The 18339-nt window shown below is 37.7% G+C and overlaps 1 protein-coding gene across 3 annotated transcripts in view; it reads left to right on the top strand.

Moving 5' to 3' along the window:
* Positions 1–18339, top strand: part of armc9 (armadillo repeat containing 9) — a 44927-nt gene that overhangs the window by 5424 nt on the left and 21164 nt on the right. For 2 of the 3 annotated variants that reach the window (XR_013795502.1, XM_079594006.1), the window contains exons 8-18: positions 1787–1944; positions 2052–2150; positions 9889–9923; positions 10534–10645; positions 11293–11385; positions 12640–12730; positions 14480–14603; positions 16241–16380; positions 16549–16625; positions 17607–17681; positions 18008–18098. Coding sequence is in view for 2 of the 3 variants with exons in the window: in XM_079594006.1 (XP_079450132.1) it covers positions 1787–1944; positions 2052–2150; positions 9889–9923; positions 10534–10645; positions 11293–11385; positions 12640–12730; positions 14480–14603; positions 16241–16380; positions 16549–16625; positions 17607–17681; positions 18008–18098 (1095 nt within the window). In the remaining variant the exon portion in view is untranslated. Of the gene's footprint in view, positions 1–1786; positions 1945–2051; positions 2151–4569; positions 4606–9888; positions 9924–10533; positions 10646–11292; positions 11386–12639; positions 12731–14479; positions 14604–16240; positions 16381–16548; positions 16626–17606; positions 17682–18007; positions 18099–18339 lie in introns of all 3 variants that reach the window. The other variant, XM_079594005.1, reaches the window with a different exon arrangement.

Here is an 18339-nt window from a genome sequence, read left to right as displayed (position 1 = left end):
AGTGAGTGAGTGAGTGAGTGAGTGAGTGAGTGAGTGAGTGAGTGAGTGAGTGAGTGAGTGAGTGAGTGAGTGAGTGTGAGTGAGTGAGTGTCAGTGAGTGAGTGTCAGTGAGTGAGTGAGTGTGTGAGTGAGTGAGTGAGTGAGTGAGTGAGTGAGTGAGTGAGTGAGTGCGTGAGTCAGTCAGTGAGTGAGTGAGTGAGTTAGTCAGTGAGTGAGTGTCAGTCAGTGAGTGAGTGTCAGTGAGTGAGTGTCAGTGAGTGAGTGAGTGAGTGTCAGTGAGTGAGTGCGTGAGTCAGTCAGTGAGTGAGTGAGTGAGTTAGTCAGTGAGTGAGTGAGTTAGTCAGTGAGTGAGTGAGTCAGTCAGTGAGTGAGTGAGTGAGTTAGTCAGTGAGTGAGTGAGTTAGTCAGTGAGTGAGTGAGTTAGTCAGTGAGTGAGTGAGTCAGTCAGTGAGTGAGTGTCAGTGAGTGAGTGAGTGAGTGTCAGTGAGTGAGTGTGTGAGTGAGTGAGTGAGTGAGTGAGTGAGTGAGTGAGTGAGTGAGTGAGTTAGTCAGTGAGTGAGTGAGTGTGAGTCAGTGAGTCAGTGAGTGTCAGTCAGTGAGTGAGTGTCAGTGAGTGTGTGAGTGTGTGAGTGAGTGAGTGAGTGAGTGAGTCAGTCAGTGAGTGAGTGAGTTAGTGAGTGAGTGAGTGAGTGAGTGCGTGAGTCAGTCAGTGAGTGAGTGAGTTAGTCAGTGAGTGAGTTAGTCAGTGAGTGAGTGAGTGTCAGTCAGTGAGTGAGTGAGTGTCAGTCAGTGAGTGAGTGAGTGAGTCAGTGAGTGTGTGTGTGAGTGAGTGAGTGAGTGCGTGAGTGCATGAGTGCGTGAGTGCGTGAGTGAGTGCGTGAGTGAGTGAGTGAGTGAGTGCGTGAGTGAGTGCGTGAGTGCGTGAGTGAGTGAGTGCGTGAGTGAGTGAGTGAGTGAGTGAGTGAGTGAGTGCGTGAGTGCGTGAGTGAGTGAGTGAGTTAGTGAGTGAGTGCGTGAGTGAGTGAGTGAGTGCGTGAGTGAGTGCGTGAGTGCGTGAGTGAGTGAGTGCGTGAGTGCGTGAGTGAGTGAGTGAGTTAGTGAGTGAGTGCGTGAGTCAGTCAGTGAGTGAGTGAGTTAGTCAGTGAGTGAGTTAGTCAGTGAGTGAGTGAGTGTCAGTCAGTGAGTGAGTGAGTGCGAGTCAGTGAGTGAGTGAGTGAGTCAGTGAGTGTGTGTGTGAGTGAGTGCGTGAGTGCATGAGTGCGTGAGTGAGTGCGTGAGTGAGTGAGTGAGTGAGTGCGTGAGTGAGTGCGTGAGTGCGTGAGTGAGTGAGTGCGTGAGTGCGTGAGTGAGTGAGTGCGTGAGTGAGTGCGTGAGTGAGTGCGTGAGTGAGTGAGTGAGTGAGTGCGTGAGTGAGTGCGTGAGTGAGTGCGTGAGTGAGTGCGTGAGTGAGTGCGTGAGTGAGTGAGTGAGTGAGTGAGTGAGTGAGTGAGTGAGTGAGTGAGTGAGTGAGTGAGTGAGTGAGTGTTTCTACACACATTTTTACAAACTTTTTAGTTCGATGTGATTAATCGCGATTAATCGATTTGATAGAACTAAATATAATTTAATAATAACAATATGAAGAATTTTGTCAATAATTATGGTTTTATTAAGCTGTTTTAGTGTCAATTTAGGTTAAAATGCACTGTCATACCCTGAAATTGTTAACTTTCTGTCCTGATGTGACTCTTTTGCCTCATGCATGCACACCAACCCCTGATTTGACTTTGTGTGTTTTGTCTTCCAGAAGTGATTCAGCAAATGCACCTCCATGTGACTGAGGCAGAAAGGAAGGCCACGATCTACATGAGGAGATTCGCCAAGCTGCAGGCCGACCATCACAACCTCATCGGCGTCACGGCCGATCTGGTGGATTCACTGGAGGCCACAGTCCATGGAAAGATGGCAAGCAAACCTCAAGACCCACATTACACCCACAAATCCAAAAAAAATCTGATAATTACACATGACAAAGCTAAAACGCTCTAGGGAATGTGGTTGATGTTTTGCAGATCTCCCCAGAGTACCTGCAGGGAGTGTGTATGCAGCTCTTCAACAGTCGCGTGAGACCGAGCGCTGCTCAGAGTGTAGACTTCACCAGACCCGGCACTGTGAGTCTCTGCGTTCACTCTGTGTGTTTGTGAATCCTAGATGGCAATACAACTTTAAATGCATTTGGCTACCAGAGTGTTGGATAAAAAGTTGCAAAAACTGTTCAAAATATTAGGCTTTGTTCACACTGCACCCAAATCTCATCCCAAATGAATGACTACATTAAAAATAAAGGCATAATAAATCATATTGTACGTAAAATCAGCTTATTCTAGAACTATTATGACTTTTGCATTGTGACATTATATTTATGATATTTAAGCACTTTTTTTTTTTTTTTACAAAATTGTAATTACCGTAATGCATAAAAATGGAATTCTCATTAACGTAATGCAAATTTTAAATATGTGATTGTGGTATTATTAGCCACTTTAATTTCCGTACAGTAATGAATCAACATTGAGAATACCAGTAATGTGAATTACAAAACAGTCTCAAAAATAAAATGTCTGGATGCATTATGGTAATGTTTTTTGTGTGTGTGTTTTTTACATTAATAATAAGAATTGATTGGACAACAAAAAATGCTTAATTGTCATGAAAGTAGTTACAAATTTATTGAGAGCACAGAAACAGAGAAATTTTAAATCTGCTCATGTCCGTCATGACATAGCTTCTGCAACACACTCGACACCACAGTTATGAATTTGCACACATAACTAGTTTTTTTATTTTTTCATTCCCTCTCGCTGCTTTTCCATAGTTTTTCAATGTAAACTAAGCGTGTTTGACCGTTGTGCCTCACATCTTTTGTGTAAAAAAATCCATTCTCATTATCATAATGCATCCAAAAATGTTATGTTTGATATTTTGGTGATTCATTACCATAATAATATTTAATAAAAAAATGTTTGAGTCAGCATAAAATAATGTGGCGAACACTACCAGAATATGTAATTTGTAAAAAAAAAAAAAAATTGTCATCAAATTACAGTAATGACAATTTGGAAATAAATGTGCTTGATCATCATAAAGCTAATGATTAACAATTGCAAAAATCATAGAAATCCTAAAATAAGCTTAATTTTAAGTGCAATTTGATTTTTCATATCTTCCTTGACATGGTGTTATAAAAGATGCACCTTTCATTATTATTCATCCCACTACCCGTTTCTTACATTTAACCCCTTAACTGTTGCCATTATATATTTAGAACAATAATATCTTATTAAAAACCTAAAGTAATATTGACTAACTAAATATCATTTGAAAGCTTACAATCTCTAGTTTTCATATTTGGTGTTTTTTTTTTTTTTAAATGAATTACTGAGGAGCAGTAATTTATTAATTTGCAACAAGAATATTTGATATTTATTAGGCGTGTTTAGGCCTTTATTTTGAATAGCAATAAACATGAAAAATCAGGAAAGAATGGTAGAAACCACCCATACTACTCCTGAATAGCATGTCTACTTCATAAATGGTATGAAAATTATGGAAATACATGGTTCAGAATCAGATCACTCAAAACATATAGGAAAATGGAGGCGCCCTTATATGGTCAGTAAGGAAGCTTGGCTGTCCACTTAGTGAAAAGGTTTGATACTGCGCCCAAATAAAATCTCACTGAAAGCTCTTTTTTGAGATATCAACCTTTGGGATATCAACATCTGGAACACAACTTGTTCAGATTTTTGACAGTTAAAAGGTAAAAAATTGTACCTTTTCGCTAAAAAATTCACTAGTGTGTTCAGACAGTGTGATTCATATTTGGTGAATTACCCCAAAATCAAAATAAAGATATAATAAATAATATTGCAACTAAAATAAGCTTATTTTAAAACTATTATGACTTTTGCATTGTGACTATATTCTAAACAATTAAGCACATTTATTTACAAATTGTCATTACCATAATGCATGGAAATCTAATTCTCATTACCGTAATGCGAATAAAAAATGGACCGTTATAGATTATGGTAGCATTTCTCACTTTAATTAATGCTCATTTAAATAAAAACAATCTTTTTCACATTATTACAGTAAAGAACTACCATTGAGAATAACGGTAATTCATTCGGTTTGTGTGAGCTGTACTTAATACGTCGCTACACTTTTAAAAAATGGACAGTGAACCCTTTTAGCTGGCGAAATTACATTGAAAGTTTACTAATGTGAACGCACCTTTAGAGATACACTAATTGGAGCTTTTTTTTAATGTATTGCTTTAATGGATATAGTTTTTTCAGCTTCTATCATGATTTATTAACTTAAAGCAACTAAAGTATTACATAATAATATTTGTAATATTCAAAACCCGACATTTTTCACATTCAGAGCCTCTAAAGAATCGCATAGCGGTTGGATAATCTGACATTCCCTAAAATGCTTAATAATTGACTTGCTTCTGGAGCGAGTGTGTCCTCAATCACATCTTCCTGTGTTTGTTTGTGTGTGTCTGACCATCTGTTCATGAAGGGATATTACTCTATGAGCCCTTATGATGACGGATATGTAAGTTGCTGAATGTTTCATCGTCGTACTCCCTGCCGTCCTGGTCTTGCCTGCGTAACCATTAGCCCTGCCTGTCTTCTTCCTCCTTTGTATTTCGTCCCAAAGCCTTCTAGTTTATCTAGTTCCCATTAGACCGCCTTAGTGTCATGGGACGTACATTCTTGGTCAGTCTAAGAATTATCCACTTTGTCCAACAGGCATGTACATTGTTGCTGAATCTCAAAGGAAGCACATAATACTGATTTACTTTGAAGACTGCTTAGTATTTTTGTCTCTAGTTCCCCAGAGTGGACAACCATTCTACAACCCGAATTCCGGAAAAGTTGGGACGTTTTTTAAATTTGAATAAAATGAAAACTAAAAGACTTTCAAATCACATGAGCCAATATTTTATTCACAATAGAACATAGATAACATAACAGATGTTTAAACGGAGAAATTTTACACTTTTATCCACTAAATGAGCTCATTTCAAATTTGATGCCTGCTACAGGTCTCAAAAAAGTTGGGACGGGGGCAACAAATGGCTGAAAAAGCAAGAAATTTGGAAAAGATTCAGCTGGGAGAACATCTAGCAGCTAATTAAGTTAATTGATATCAGGTCTGTAACATGATTAGCTATAAAAGGGATGTCTTAGAGAGGCAGAGTCTCTCAGAAGTAAAGATGGGCAGAGGCTCTCCAATCTGTGAAAGAGTGCGTAAAAAGATTGTGGAATACTTTAAAAACAATGTTCGTCAACGTCAAATTGCAAAGGCTTTGCAAATCTCATCATCTACAGTGCATAACATCATCGAAAGATTCAGAGAAACTGGAGAAATCACTGTGCGTAAGGGACAAGGCCGAAGACCTTTATTGGATGCCCGTGGTCTTCGGGCCCTCAGACGACACTGCATCACTCATCGGCATGATTGTGTCAATGACATTACTAAATGGGCCCAGGAATACTTCCAGAAACCACTGTCGGTAAACACAATCCGCCGTGCCATCTGCAGATGCCAACTAAAGCTCTATCATGCAAAAAGGAAGCCATATGTGAACATGGTCCAGAAGCGCCGTCGTGTCCTGTGGGCCAAGGCTCATTTAAAATGGACTATTTCAAAGTGGAAAAGTGTTCTATGGTCCGACGAGTCCAAATTTGACATTCTTTTTTGGAAATCACGGACGCCGTGTCCTCCGGGCAAAAGAAGAGGGAGACCTTCCATCGTGTTATCAGCGTTCAGTTCAAAAGCCAGCATCTCTGATGGTATGGGGGTGCATAAGTGCATACGGTATGGGCAGCTTGCATGTTTTGGAAGGCACTATGAATGCTGAAAGGTATATAAAGGTTTTAGAGCAACATATGCTCCCCTCCAGACGACGTCTATTTCAGGGAAGGCCTTGTGTATTTCAGCAGGACAATGCAAAACCACATACTGCAGCTATTACAACAGCATGGCTACGTCGTAGAAGAGTCTGGCTGCTGAATTGGCCTGCCTGCAGTCCAGGGGCCACATTTATAAACGTTGCGTACGCACAAAAGAAGGCGTACGCCGCTCTCTACGCAATAATTGGTATTTATAAAAAGCAAACTTCACGGGAAAATGTGCGGTCCTTCACGCAAGCTCTGACCCAGGCGTACGCACAAAACCGGGTGAAATGAGAAATGGCGACACCGTCGGCAGATGGAAGAAACACGTGAAAGTGTGTGAAGCTGTAGACCGTTGTGTAAAAGAAATGGCAATACTGCCTCTCATAAACATGAAGACTTCACAAAGCAAGTCTTACAATTAACAGCCTACACGAACACCCGTTTGATCGATCTGCAGTGTAAAACAAACAAAATCAAACGAAAATTACAACAGAAATGCAAATTAACACATATTTGCAAAAAGAAAAGTGAAATATGTTCTGCAATAATATTGGAATGTTATGCAATTCATCCTCATAAATAATATGGTAAACAGAACGAAATAATGTACAAAACTGATATTCTCGTCAATGTGTCCGTCTGGCGGAGCAGATATAGATGCAATTAGATAGACAGATAGATAGATATTAGGGAGATATATACAGTGCTATGCATAAGTTTAGACACCCATGCTAAAGTTGACTAAAAAGAGGAATAAAAAATCATCTTTTGGATATTGAACTTAATGCCTTAATTTAAAAAAATAGGAAAAATCCAACCTTTAAGGACACCAATTTTCTTTGTGAATGAATGATGTATCGTAAATAAATAAATGTTCTTCCTTAAAATACAGGGTGCATAAGTTTGGACACCCCTATGTTAAATTCCCATAGAGGCAGGCAGATTTTTATTTTTAAAGGCCAGTTACTATATGGATCCAGGATACTCTGCATCCTGATAAAGTTCCCTTGGCCTCTGGAATTAAAATATCCCCACATCATCACACACCCTTCACCATACCTGGAGATTGGCATGGTTTTATTTCAGTTAGCCTAACAGCTGGTTTGATTTGCATTGAGAGATGATCTTATGGAAAGTACTCCATGCCAATCTCCAGGTATGGTGAAGGGTGTGTGATGATGTGGGGATATTTTAATTCCAGAGGCCAAGGGAACTTTATCAGGATGCAGAGTATCCTGGATCCATGAAGTAACTGGCCTTTAAAAATAAAAATCTGCCTGCCTCTATGGGAATTTAACATAGGGGTGTCCAAACTTATGCACCCTGTATTTTAAGGAAGAACATTTATTTATTTACGATACATTATTCATTCACAAAGAAAATTGGTGTCCTTAAAGGTTGGATTTTTCCTATTTTTTTAAATTAAGGCATTAAGTTCAATTTTCAAAAGATGATTTTTTATTCCTCTTTTTAGTCAACTTTAGCATGGGTGTCTAAACTTATGCATAGCACTGTAGATAATAGATAGATGATGTAAGATAGATGTATTAATTGTCCACTGGGGAAAGTTGTTTTCATAGTAAAAATGTCTTCATCAGCTACGGAATCATGGTATTCATGCATATGCCTTTAGTTTGTTTTATTTTTGATAAAATAATGTATGACGTATGTCTCAACTATTCAGAAAGCTGCAAGAAATGACATTTGCACTGAACTATTTCCCATTTCCACATAGATTATAACCGACATCTGTAACTTGTCAGATGCAATTAAATGGATGGAAATCAAATGCCCCATCACAATGCGTAATGACGCACATTGGCTGATCTTGTCCGATCATTTCTTTTTTATTTCGGCCACGGTCCGAGGTTGTGAGGCTACAGCATTTACGGCGTCTGCAACCTTTTGCCACTCAAGTGCCTTTTTGGCATTAGTAATGCCCACACTGTGCCCTCAAAACAACATGTTTCTCCTCTTTTCCACCTCGCCAACAATAACTTCTACTTCACATTGAGTGAAGTTACGTTTTTTTTATTTCCTCTCTGTGTTTGCCATGATTTCGCAATCGATGAATATTAACTTGTGGGCGTTTCACGGACTATTTATGGGCAACTATGGGCGTGACATGAAGCCGCAAAAGCTGCGCTACATTTAGAATTGATTGTGATTTATTAAGGGAAAACTGCGTAGGATGTGCGTGCGCACGGTTTTATAAATCTGAATATTTCTGTGCGTACGCACGTCCTATGTTTCATCCGTACGCCACTTCTGACGCAAATCCTACGCAAAGTTTTATAAATGAGGCCCCTGATCTTTCACCTATAGAGAACATTTGGCGCATCATTAAACGAAAAATACGTCAAAGACGACCACGAACACTTCAGCAGCTGGAAACCTATATAAGGCAAGAATGGGACCAAATTCCAACACCAAAACTCCAGACACTCATAAACTCGATGCCCAGACGTCTTCAAACTGTTTTGAAAAGAAGAGGAGATGTTACACCATGGTAAACATGCCCCCGTCCCAACTATTTTGAGACCTGTAGCAGGAATCAAATTTGAAATGAGCTCATTTTGTGCATAAAATTGTAAAATTTCTCCGTTTAAACATTTGTTATGTTATCTATGTTCTATTGTGAATAAAATATTGGCTCATGTGATTTGAAAGTCTTTTAGTTTTCATTTTATTCAAATTTAAAAAACGTCCCAACTTTTCCGGAATTCGGGTTGTATATATTGCATCTAATATCATACAAATATTTCCTTTTCCCTTTTGATATAATCTGTGACTTCCAGGCATCAGATAAACAACTCTCATGTTCGCCTACGCTTGTCAACAGTACCAGTTTTTGTGCTTTAGAAACATGAGTCACCGGATTATGTTGAAGAAAGGAGGAGGAAGGACTTTGCAAAAAATAAATACGCCAAAAATAAGTATTATGCCAACTTAATTAATTCAACATTCTCTATAAGACAACAATACTTAATCATTTAAAAATAAATGTGGTTGCAAAACACCACAACTATTGTGATTCTTACAATGACACAATATGGCTGGTGTGTGGCGTTGATCAAATAAGCAACATTGATAGTTTCTTGCGTATTAAAATGATTCCTAAAGGATCATGTGACACTGGAGACTGGAGTAATGATGCTGAAAACACAGCTTTGACATTTACATTCTGACATATATTTGAATAGTTATTTTAAATTGTACTAATATTTCACTTCCTTCAACCAGGATACGCTCATTATGTGCAAGCCCTCATTGTGAAATCCACATACGCAGACCGACTGCAAATATCCTAAGCAAACACTTAAGATCTGCCAAACTTGGGAATGTCCGCATGCATAACTTTGGCGATCCGGAATGTTCTCCTCAAACCAGTTTGAAGGCACACTTGCATAATATGAACTGCCCTTCTGAGAAGGATGTTTACATTTGACAGGGAAAGGTCCTAATGTATCGGAATACAGTCAAACAAACTAATTCCAGCAATCCTCATTCTCCAAACAATGCTCACTCGACCCAGCTTCGTCTGGGTTTCGGTGTGTCCCTCCCCCATGGGAAAGAGTCTAATTGCATCCTTAAGATGCCAGAATTTGCTCCGTTGGAAATCAGATCCCGCAGGTGCAGCGCTATAATGATCTTGGGGAATTCCTTTCACTAACGCCCCCCCCTGTCCTCGAACCTTCCAGCTTTGCGGACCGGTCATTTATTTGTTGCAGGGCATTCATCGCATGTACTTGTAACCCCCACACTGCATGCGGCCGCAACTGTTGTAAAACGCATGCTAGTTTATTACTGGATACTCACATTGAGGTAGACTCTCATTGAATAACTAGCGAAAAGTTCACTAACACACACACACATTTAGTTATTATTTGCAACCCGATGTATCAGCAAATTATATATTTTTTTCTTAATTTAGGCATCTTCACTGCTGCGGGCTTCTGTCGCACCTCAGTAAGTTGTATTTTTACTTTGAGATTGATAAAAAAGATTGTGGAAAGTGGTTTCAGGAGTAATCGAGGGTGTATTTGCTAAACATAACTTGATTCACACTTCTTCTTTTATGCCAGACCCCTAAATATGGTGATCTGTTTGTATGGCCCCATTTGTAAAACATTCGTGTTTTTTTTAAGTTTGAAGAAGACCCATTTACATAGTTTGAGAAAAATATAAAAAAGACTATATTTTCTTCCCAGAATTAAATCATTTTCATTGTATGAAATCTTATCACGGTGTATATATAAATATATTAAGCTGTATTATATTATAAATATTTAATATTATATGTAAAAAAATCTACAGCTGTCGATAAAACAATCGCATTCTAGACATTCTTTGCAGACACTCATTCTTTAAATGTTTTTAATTGATTTAAATAATATTTCAATTAACTTTGGCATCTTGTACTTTCCAAGTCATATCATTTAAATGTAATTCTGTAAATGAAATCCAACCAGACCTTGGAAACACGATCTATTTTTGTAGATCATACACTTCCCAGCAGTAACCAGAAGAGCAAGGTCTTCAGGTGTCGATTTGTCATCTCTTTATTTCCTGCTCACAGGAGGCCCAAAGACGTGCCGTTGCTGCCTTCGCTTGATTACGGAAAGCTGAAGAAAGACCTTGTGAACGGATCAGATCGACTTAAGGCTTTGCTGCTTCAAGCTCTGCGCTGGGTAACTCAGAATCACTGTTTGTAAAGGAAAAACATCAGCACTTTTGCTGGCGGGATCACAGCATCGGTCCAAGGGTTGGGAATCGGACACGTCATAAAATTCCTCTTATCGATTCCTTTGTGTGCATTTTAATATGACTTTAAACCATTCAAGCGCAAGAAGACTCTTGTTTTGCAATAAGACTTAGAATAAAGTGAATGATATCTAAGTTTTTTTTTTTTTTTTGCTTATTGGAATCGAAAGTAGGAATCAATAAGAATCAGAATCGTTAAAATTCCAAAGATACCTAATCGGTGTGTCCCATAGTTTCTGCCACAACATCAGAAATACTACAGTTAGAGGTGTTTTCTAAGTCAAGGATCACTGTTAGTATTGCTCAAACGTGATAAAATAGCTTAAAAAACAAGGAATATTTAAGAAAATAATAGAGATTTTGGAGTGGGATCCAGTGACAAGCACTGAGAATACCTGAGCAACCGCATAGAAACATGCTAAGATCCACTGCAGCGTGTACATGGCCCAACTTTAAGCGTTTTGTAGGGGATATTTTGTTGTTTTATCTCCATCTTTGAGGTTTACACAATGAATACACAAATTTGCTTTCGCATTACATGCCAATTTTCTTGTACTTTTCCATTGGTCGGCAGAGGTTGACTCGATCTCTTCACGGTGAGCAAAGAGACACAATTCTACAGGCCTTCATCAGCAACGATCTTCTGGAGCGGGACAGTACCAAACAGGTACTTAACAAACTCCTTGTCATGTTTATGCTAACAACTGGTTTTGTGTATTGTATGGAAAACTGCATGTTGGATCATGTTACAATTCTAAAATAATAATTAAAATAACATAATTTATCGGGGCGCTGACACATTGTTTCCAACACTTAACCTCCTGTATGCTGCCTCAATGCAAATATGCAAAAACACATTTAATGCTGCTTAATGTTCAATGTTGAACATATTTATTTCTGTTAATGTTACTAAAATTAAACAGAATTACACATAAAAACATTTGTAGCCCATTCTCTATATGGACTATACTTTAGGATAGTATTAGGGATGCACGATATATCGGCCACCAAATCGGTATCGGCCGATAAATGTTCATTTTTAATGTTATCGTTATCGGCCCGATAAGAAAATTAGGCAGATATTAATATATATAAATATAAATATTGTATATTTATTGCCGATATAAATAATGTATTATTTCCTTCAGTGAAGACACTTCCGATGCAACATGATGTTTTTGAATTGCTTGAAATATGATTGGAATCATTTCAAAAAGGAAAATATAGTTAAGTGCAATGCAAGTCTGTCATATATAGGCTACATAAAGTTATAATCAGAACATTATAATTGTGTGTTTGCAACATGGATTTTAAGGGTGAGACTTTTTGTATTTAGGCTCTCAAAAAGTATATAATAATATGGATTTAGATTTATCGGCCAATATATCGGTTATCGGCTTTCAAATATAAAGAATAATCGGTTATCGGTATCGGCCAAAATGTTCATATCGATGCATCCCTAGATAGTATGCAAAATCAGTTTTGAAAATAGACCCCTTTTATATCATTCCAGTGTATTCAAATTGCATTTCGATTGGAAACATTAATTTTGATACGTGATTGCGTTTGGCAGTTTACGATGAGGACAGTAATGAAACTGACCATTCAAACACTCAAATTAGTTATAAAGTCAAATTAATTCAAATAAAATGTGTGCTGTCTATGACCTCCTCCTTCTAAAACGTGTCATCTCATGATCATGAATGTGGACGATCAGGTTTCAACGGTTACCTGACTAATTTCCAAACAATGTCATCAAGTTAAAATGTGGGAAAATCTAGTCGGCTGTCTTTCGGTCTTTGTGCAGGCTGGAATATAATATCTCATGTTACTATAATCCAGAATAAATGAAAGTGTCCTTTGCAAACAACACATTGTACCAAGAGTAACTTTTTACATAACCGTTTTGTGTACTTTGCAGAAAACTGTTCTTCATCTAATAAAATCCAAAAATGAGACTGTCAGACAGTATATGGCAAGACTCATCAATGCCTTTGCCTCATTTTGTGATGGTAAGTGAAAACGATTTATTTTTGTTCCTTAGAGGAACACTCCACGTTTTTTGGAAAGAGGCTCATTTTCCAACATCTCCCCTAGAGTTAAACAGTTTTACCGTTTTCGAATCCATTCAGCCGATCTCCGGGTCTGGCGGTGGCACTTTTAGCATAGCTTAGCATAGATCATTGAATCTGATTAGACCGTTAGCATCTCTCTCAAAAAAATGACCAGTTTCGATATTTTCCCTATTTAAACCTTGATTCTTCTGTAGTTACATCGTGTACTAAGACCGACAGAAAATGAAAAGTTGTGATTTTCTAGGCCGATATGACTAGGAACTATCCTCTCATTCCTGCGTAATAATCAAGGAACTGCTGCCATACCAGCAGCGCAATGATATTACACAGCGCCTGAAAATAGTCCCCAGCTCGGAAACTTCCAACGTGACACTATTATACACAAGTGTGTAATATCATAGCACTGCTGGTACGGCAGCAGTTCCTTGATTATTACGCAGGAATGAGAGTGCTAAGCTATGCTAAAAGTGCTACCGCCAGACCCGGAGATCGGCTGAATGGATTCGAAAATGGTAAACTGTTTAACTCTCGGGGAGATGGAAAGTGAGCCTATTTCCAAAAAAAAGTGGAGTGTTCCTTTAAAGCAGTTAAGCAAACCAGGACCCACCAATCATAAACACACGCATCCCTCCATCGCTCTAGATGGCGATATAATAAGCAACGTTTTTATGCACCTCCAGAACCGTATGGGCTAGAATCTTTATTTCCACCTTTTTTCTGCCATTTCGCATTTTTTGAAAAACTTTTCGAACTTCGCCAATTTTCAATCCGCTTTGTACTGTTACAATGTCGGTAGTCTATGTAAATGAACAACGTTTACTCGTTCTCCGTGTTACCTGGACCTAGGCACTTGACTACAGATTATACTTCCACATTTGTGTATCCCCGCCTCCACAGACTGTTGATTTGTCAGATTATTAACAGAACACTTATTGTAAAAGTAGGTTTATCACTGAAAATAAACGGCATAATGCTAAAAATAGAACAATATGAAAACATGAATTATTATAGTTAACATTATTGTGACTAAAAGTTTGCTAAGAAGTATTTCCTACTCAAGCAAGCCGGTATTTGACTCTGGTCAAGCGTATCCAATAGGAGCAGACTGGGAGTGGTGTTGGACAACAACATGCCCAGTGCATTATGGGTGGCTATTACCTATTTGGCAAAGGGTGTTTTCTTTAGTCAAGTAGCGTGATTTCAGTTTTTTGTTTCGCCATTCTACCGCATAGGCATTGAAAGCCCATTTTGAGAACGATAAATTACCCTTTTAAGGTATGGTCACACTTACTGTTGTTTGGTCAAATTTCCACAGGCTAAATGTAGTCATTTCAATAGGAATGCACATAATTGGGAATTACACTATAGCATTCTCTGTGTACAAGTTGATCACGCAGATTCGTTGCTTTATCGCTACTCTACATTCTTGTGTTGATGGATATCACTATTGACAGTAGAAAATTGACCCTTTTCCCACCAAATATTGACAAAATACATCAGTATTATTTTTTTGGCCCTGGCCCGAACAGATGAAAGTATAATTAAATTAATTTCTGGTTCTCAATTCTCTACATTTTTGGTTCAGAATATTTGCAATGGCAATTGTATGAATTGTACAGTATATACACCTCTGTCTTTAGTTCTGAAGCGTGTTTGTTGTCGTGTTCTGCCTTGTTGCACGCCCAGGGCGCATGTATCTGTCTCAGATACACTCTTTACTGAGGTTTCTGCTTGACTGTCTGAAGACTGAAGAGAAAGAGTCTGTAACTCGAGAAAACGTGCTTGTGGCGCTGCAGAAACTCAGCCTCAGGTATGTCATCGGTTAATAGAAATGGTAATAAAGCAATCAGACTGTAATATGTTTTTCAGTTGTTTCTTACTTTGGAAAAGTTTAAAGTGCAAAGTTTAAAATGTACTTTTTATTTACGTTAATACTTTATTTTAATGTGTCCTTGTTACATGTATTTACTATAGTAATGACATGCAACTAACCGTAAACAAAACCCTAATCCTACCCTAACCCTATAAGTACATGTAGTTAATTGCTGTTACTCAGTAATAACTGTATAATTACACTTTAACAGGGACACATTACAATAAAGTGTAAACAAAATAAACATTTTGAATAAATATTAGGGATTACAGGGGGGGTTTTTTTCCAATCAAATGTTTTTTTTCGAACAATACGACATGCAACAAACTAGCAAGTAGGTTCATGGCTGTGACGTAAACTAATCTTGGAAGCGTGTTTCCGCCACAAAAAAAAAAAGAAGGTAATTCCGACTTTTCTTTTCCGGGAGTAATCTTTGGTATATCTGCTAAACATTTGATAACTTGATGTAGATCAGGGGTTTCAACACTTTTTTTTTTTTCTCCCAAATATGGTGATCCGTTTGTTTTTGTTTGTAATTCTGTCGTTTCTCTCGCAATTGACACTTCGCAGGGAGCTTGATTGACAGGTGATCTGACCAATCATATTTCGCCATCCGCCATTTTGTCCGACAAAGCAGTCAGGAGAGTTAGTAGATTAACATGGGAGGATTTGAACTTGAGAAGCGGAGTGTACTGACGCCTTTCCGCGGTTAAAACAACATTCCTTCTGATGTTCATTCATGTTTATTTGATGCTATAAATGAACTAGAAGGACGAGCAGCTTTAACTGAGGCTCTACAGCGATCTGACAGACACATTAAAGAGCCACAAAATGGTATTTATTGTTTAAATTTCTTTTAAAAAATTACCAAATTTGAAAGGTGAGACTTTGTTTAACACATTTAATATCAAAAGTAACCGTCTCCTCTCTGCTCCGCGATGTGTTTTTCACTGCGTGAGAACATGGTGTGTGTGAGAGCGACGTAGCTTGTCAGACATAGCAACAGTAACTAAGGGGGGCGGGTCTTTGCAAACGGTCAATTGCGAGTTATAACGCAATTCTGACTTTTTTCTTAGAATTGTGAGATAGAAACTCTTGCCAGTTATAAAGTCCAAGTTGTGAGATATAAACTCGCAATTGTGACAAAACGTTTTTTAATTGCAAATTTATATCTCAAAATTCTGCCTTGTTTCTCGCAATTTCGAGTTTATATCACGCAATTCTGAGGAGAATTGTAAGTTATAAACTCAGAATTACGCAAAAAAATGTATTTGCGATAAATGAAAGCTGATATGAAAGTCCGAATTGTAATATATAAACTTTATTTTCCGCAATTTTGCAAGAATTCTCAGAATTGTGAGATATAAACTTGCAATTGCAAGGGGGAAAAAAAGCATTTTTGAATTGTCAGACAAAAAGCCGCAGTTACCTATTTTTTATTCCGTGGCGGAACAATCTCAAGTATGTTTTTTTTTTTTTTTTACATATATGTGATATTGTCAAGTCACAGGAAATATTTCAAGTTATTTCATGGGGTCTTTACAAAATAATGTATTATGTTCTGCTGTGAGCAGGCGAGCGCAACAGTCTGCTATGATCAGAGATGGTCTGATTGGCTGGTTGGTCAAAGAGCTCCACGACTCCGACTGTCTATCCGACTACACACTTGAATACACCATCTCCCTCCTCATGAACCTCTGCCTGCGCACTCAAGGTGACGCAACCAATTCTTAATCAATGACCTTAGATGTAAGACATAAAGACCAAAGACATAAAGATGCGTATAAACCATTGATGTGTGTCAATCATCCTTTGTTTAGACTTTTATTTGCATTGCTTATTTTAGCAAATCAATGTTTACTTTATGTCGCTCATGTTTCAGGAAAGGAGAAGTGCGCCGAGGAGGCCAAGCACGTCCTGAAAGTGCTGACGGAGCTCTTGGGACATGAGAACCATGAGGTAAAGCGCTAATTGCTCATCCGCTGTCCACAAGCAAGGCGTGTCACTTGTGCTCGTTCTCCCCTTACAGAAACTGAAGGCGTAAATCAGCTTAGTCCTTTTTACGTCAACCAGTTCTCAAATAAGAGGTCTTTTGTCAACTGTGGATTAAAAAGTTTGTCTTGCAAGCGTACCATGAACGATTCACTCCCTTTTTGAAACTTTAGAAGTGGAGAATCAAGCCTACACTTTATATTATATTCAGAAATTAATTCATTTATCATTTCATTCATTCATTGCAATATTAAAACTCAATAGTATTAATTGAATAACTATTAATAATAAACTATTAAACTGAGCAATATATATATATGTTACATACATTTTTTTTTTTTACATAATATATTTCGTTTTTTTGCATTATAAAAAATTCAAAAACATTAGATATGTGTTACAACAAAAAATATTGTATTTGTAGTTGATTCAACATTAGCTGTAGTTCAAACATACTCTATATACCGGTAATATACATTCTATACTTGTATTTGCCCAACATTTTTGACTCGTGTAATAAACACAGTAGAATAATAGAATATTTAAAGACATATATAATAATAAAAGTCATTGATTTACCATCAATATCCAGTCCAGTTCACCCATTTATATAAAAAATAGGCACAAGTAGAGTCATAGTGTTTTATACAATACACATTGCTTCAAAGCAGCTTTACAGTAATAAACTGCAAAATAAGTGAAAATGTCTCAAAATTCCTCAGTTATCATTCATTATTCAGCTTTAGTTGAGTGACCAGTTGAATGACAGTGTAAATGTTGCAAAGTTCATCAATTATGAAATGTCATAATTGTGAACAAAACTCATTTCAAGCTTTTTTGGTTCATGAGAAGTGTCTCCAAAACTTTGGCTCATGATGCATGAATGCGTCTGTGATGCCAAAGTTTCAAATGTTCACTGCGTGTTTGTTTTCTTGTGTGTAAATATAGATTCGGTACTATGTGAATGGAGCTTTATACAGCATCCTGTCCGTGCCAGAGATACGAGAGGAAGCGAAACAGATGGTACGTGTGTAATCACTGTTCATTCACAATACCTGGGCGATACAGCCTAGACTCCAATACTTTGAGTCATAAAAATCCCATTCATTATCCTCACTTTAGCGATAACATTCAAACCTTTCAAAGTTAAACAGTGGTGTGTGCCCATGTAGACGTCACAAGTGAGAAGGGACATTTTCATAAATAAATAAAAAGTTTGAAACAGATTTTTTAAATTATTATTATGTCTATGGTGAAAATGAATGCAGGAACCAAGGCTCGACACTGTTGGGCCCCATAGCTACTTCACAGAATAGAAATAATGTGAGTATTTTTGTTGTTGTGTTTAGAGTATGGAAGAGACCCTACGCTGTTACAGTAAAGAAGAAAACCCAGAGCTCAACAGACAAATCGAATTCATCATCAAACTGCTTAACTCAGGTAAGACAACAAAAAAAAGCCGATCACCTCAAAAATGTTCACTTAAACTATCGGTTCCCAACAGGGGGGTCACAGCCCACAAGGGGGCCTCAGCGAGCTCTCCATATTTTGAAAAGTTTTGAGCAATGAGCATTAAATAAAAGTCCTTAACTTTTTCTGTTCAAAATTGACATAATTTATATAATGAGCGAGTTCATCATGAATCCATTTTCCAATCTGTGGTTTTGTCTTATCCTGAGCC

This window comes from Phoxinus phoxinus (genome assembly GCF_949152265.1).
Source record: "Phoxinus phoxinus genome assembly, chromosome: 20".
Taxonomy (NCBI): Eukaryota; Metazoa; Chordata; class Actinopteri; order Cypriniformes; family Leuciscidae; genus Phoxinus; species Phoxinus phoxinus.
Note: the sequence above shows the minus strand (reverse complement) of the source record. Positions and strands in the feature narration are given on the sequence as shown.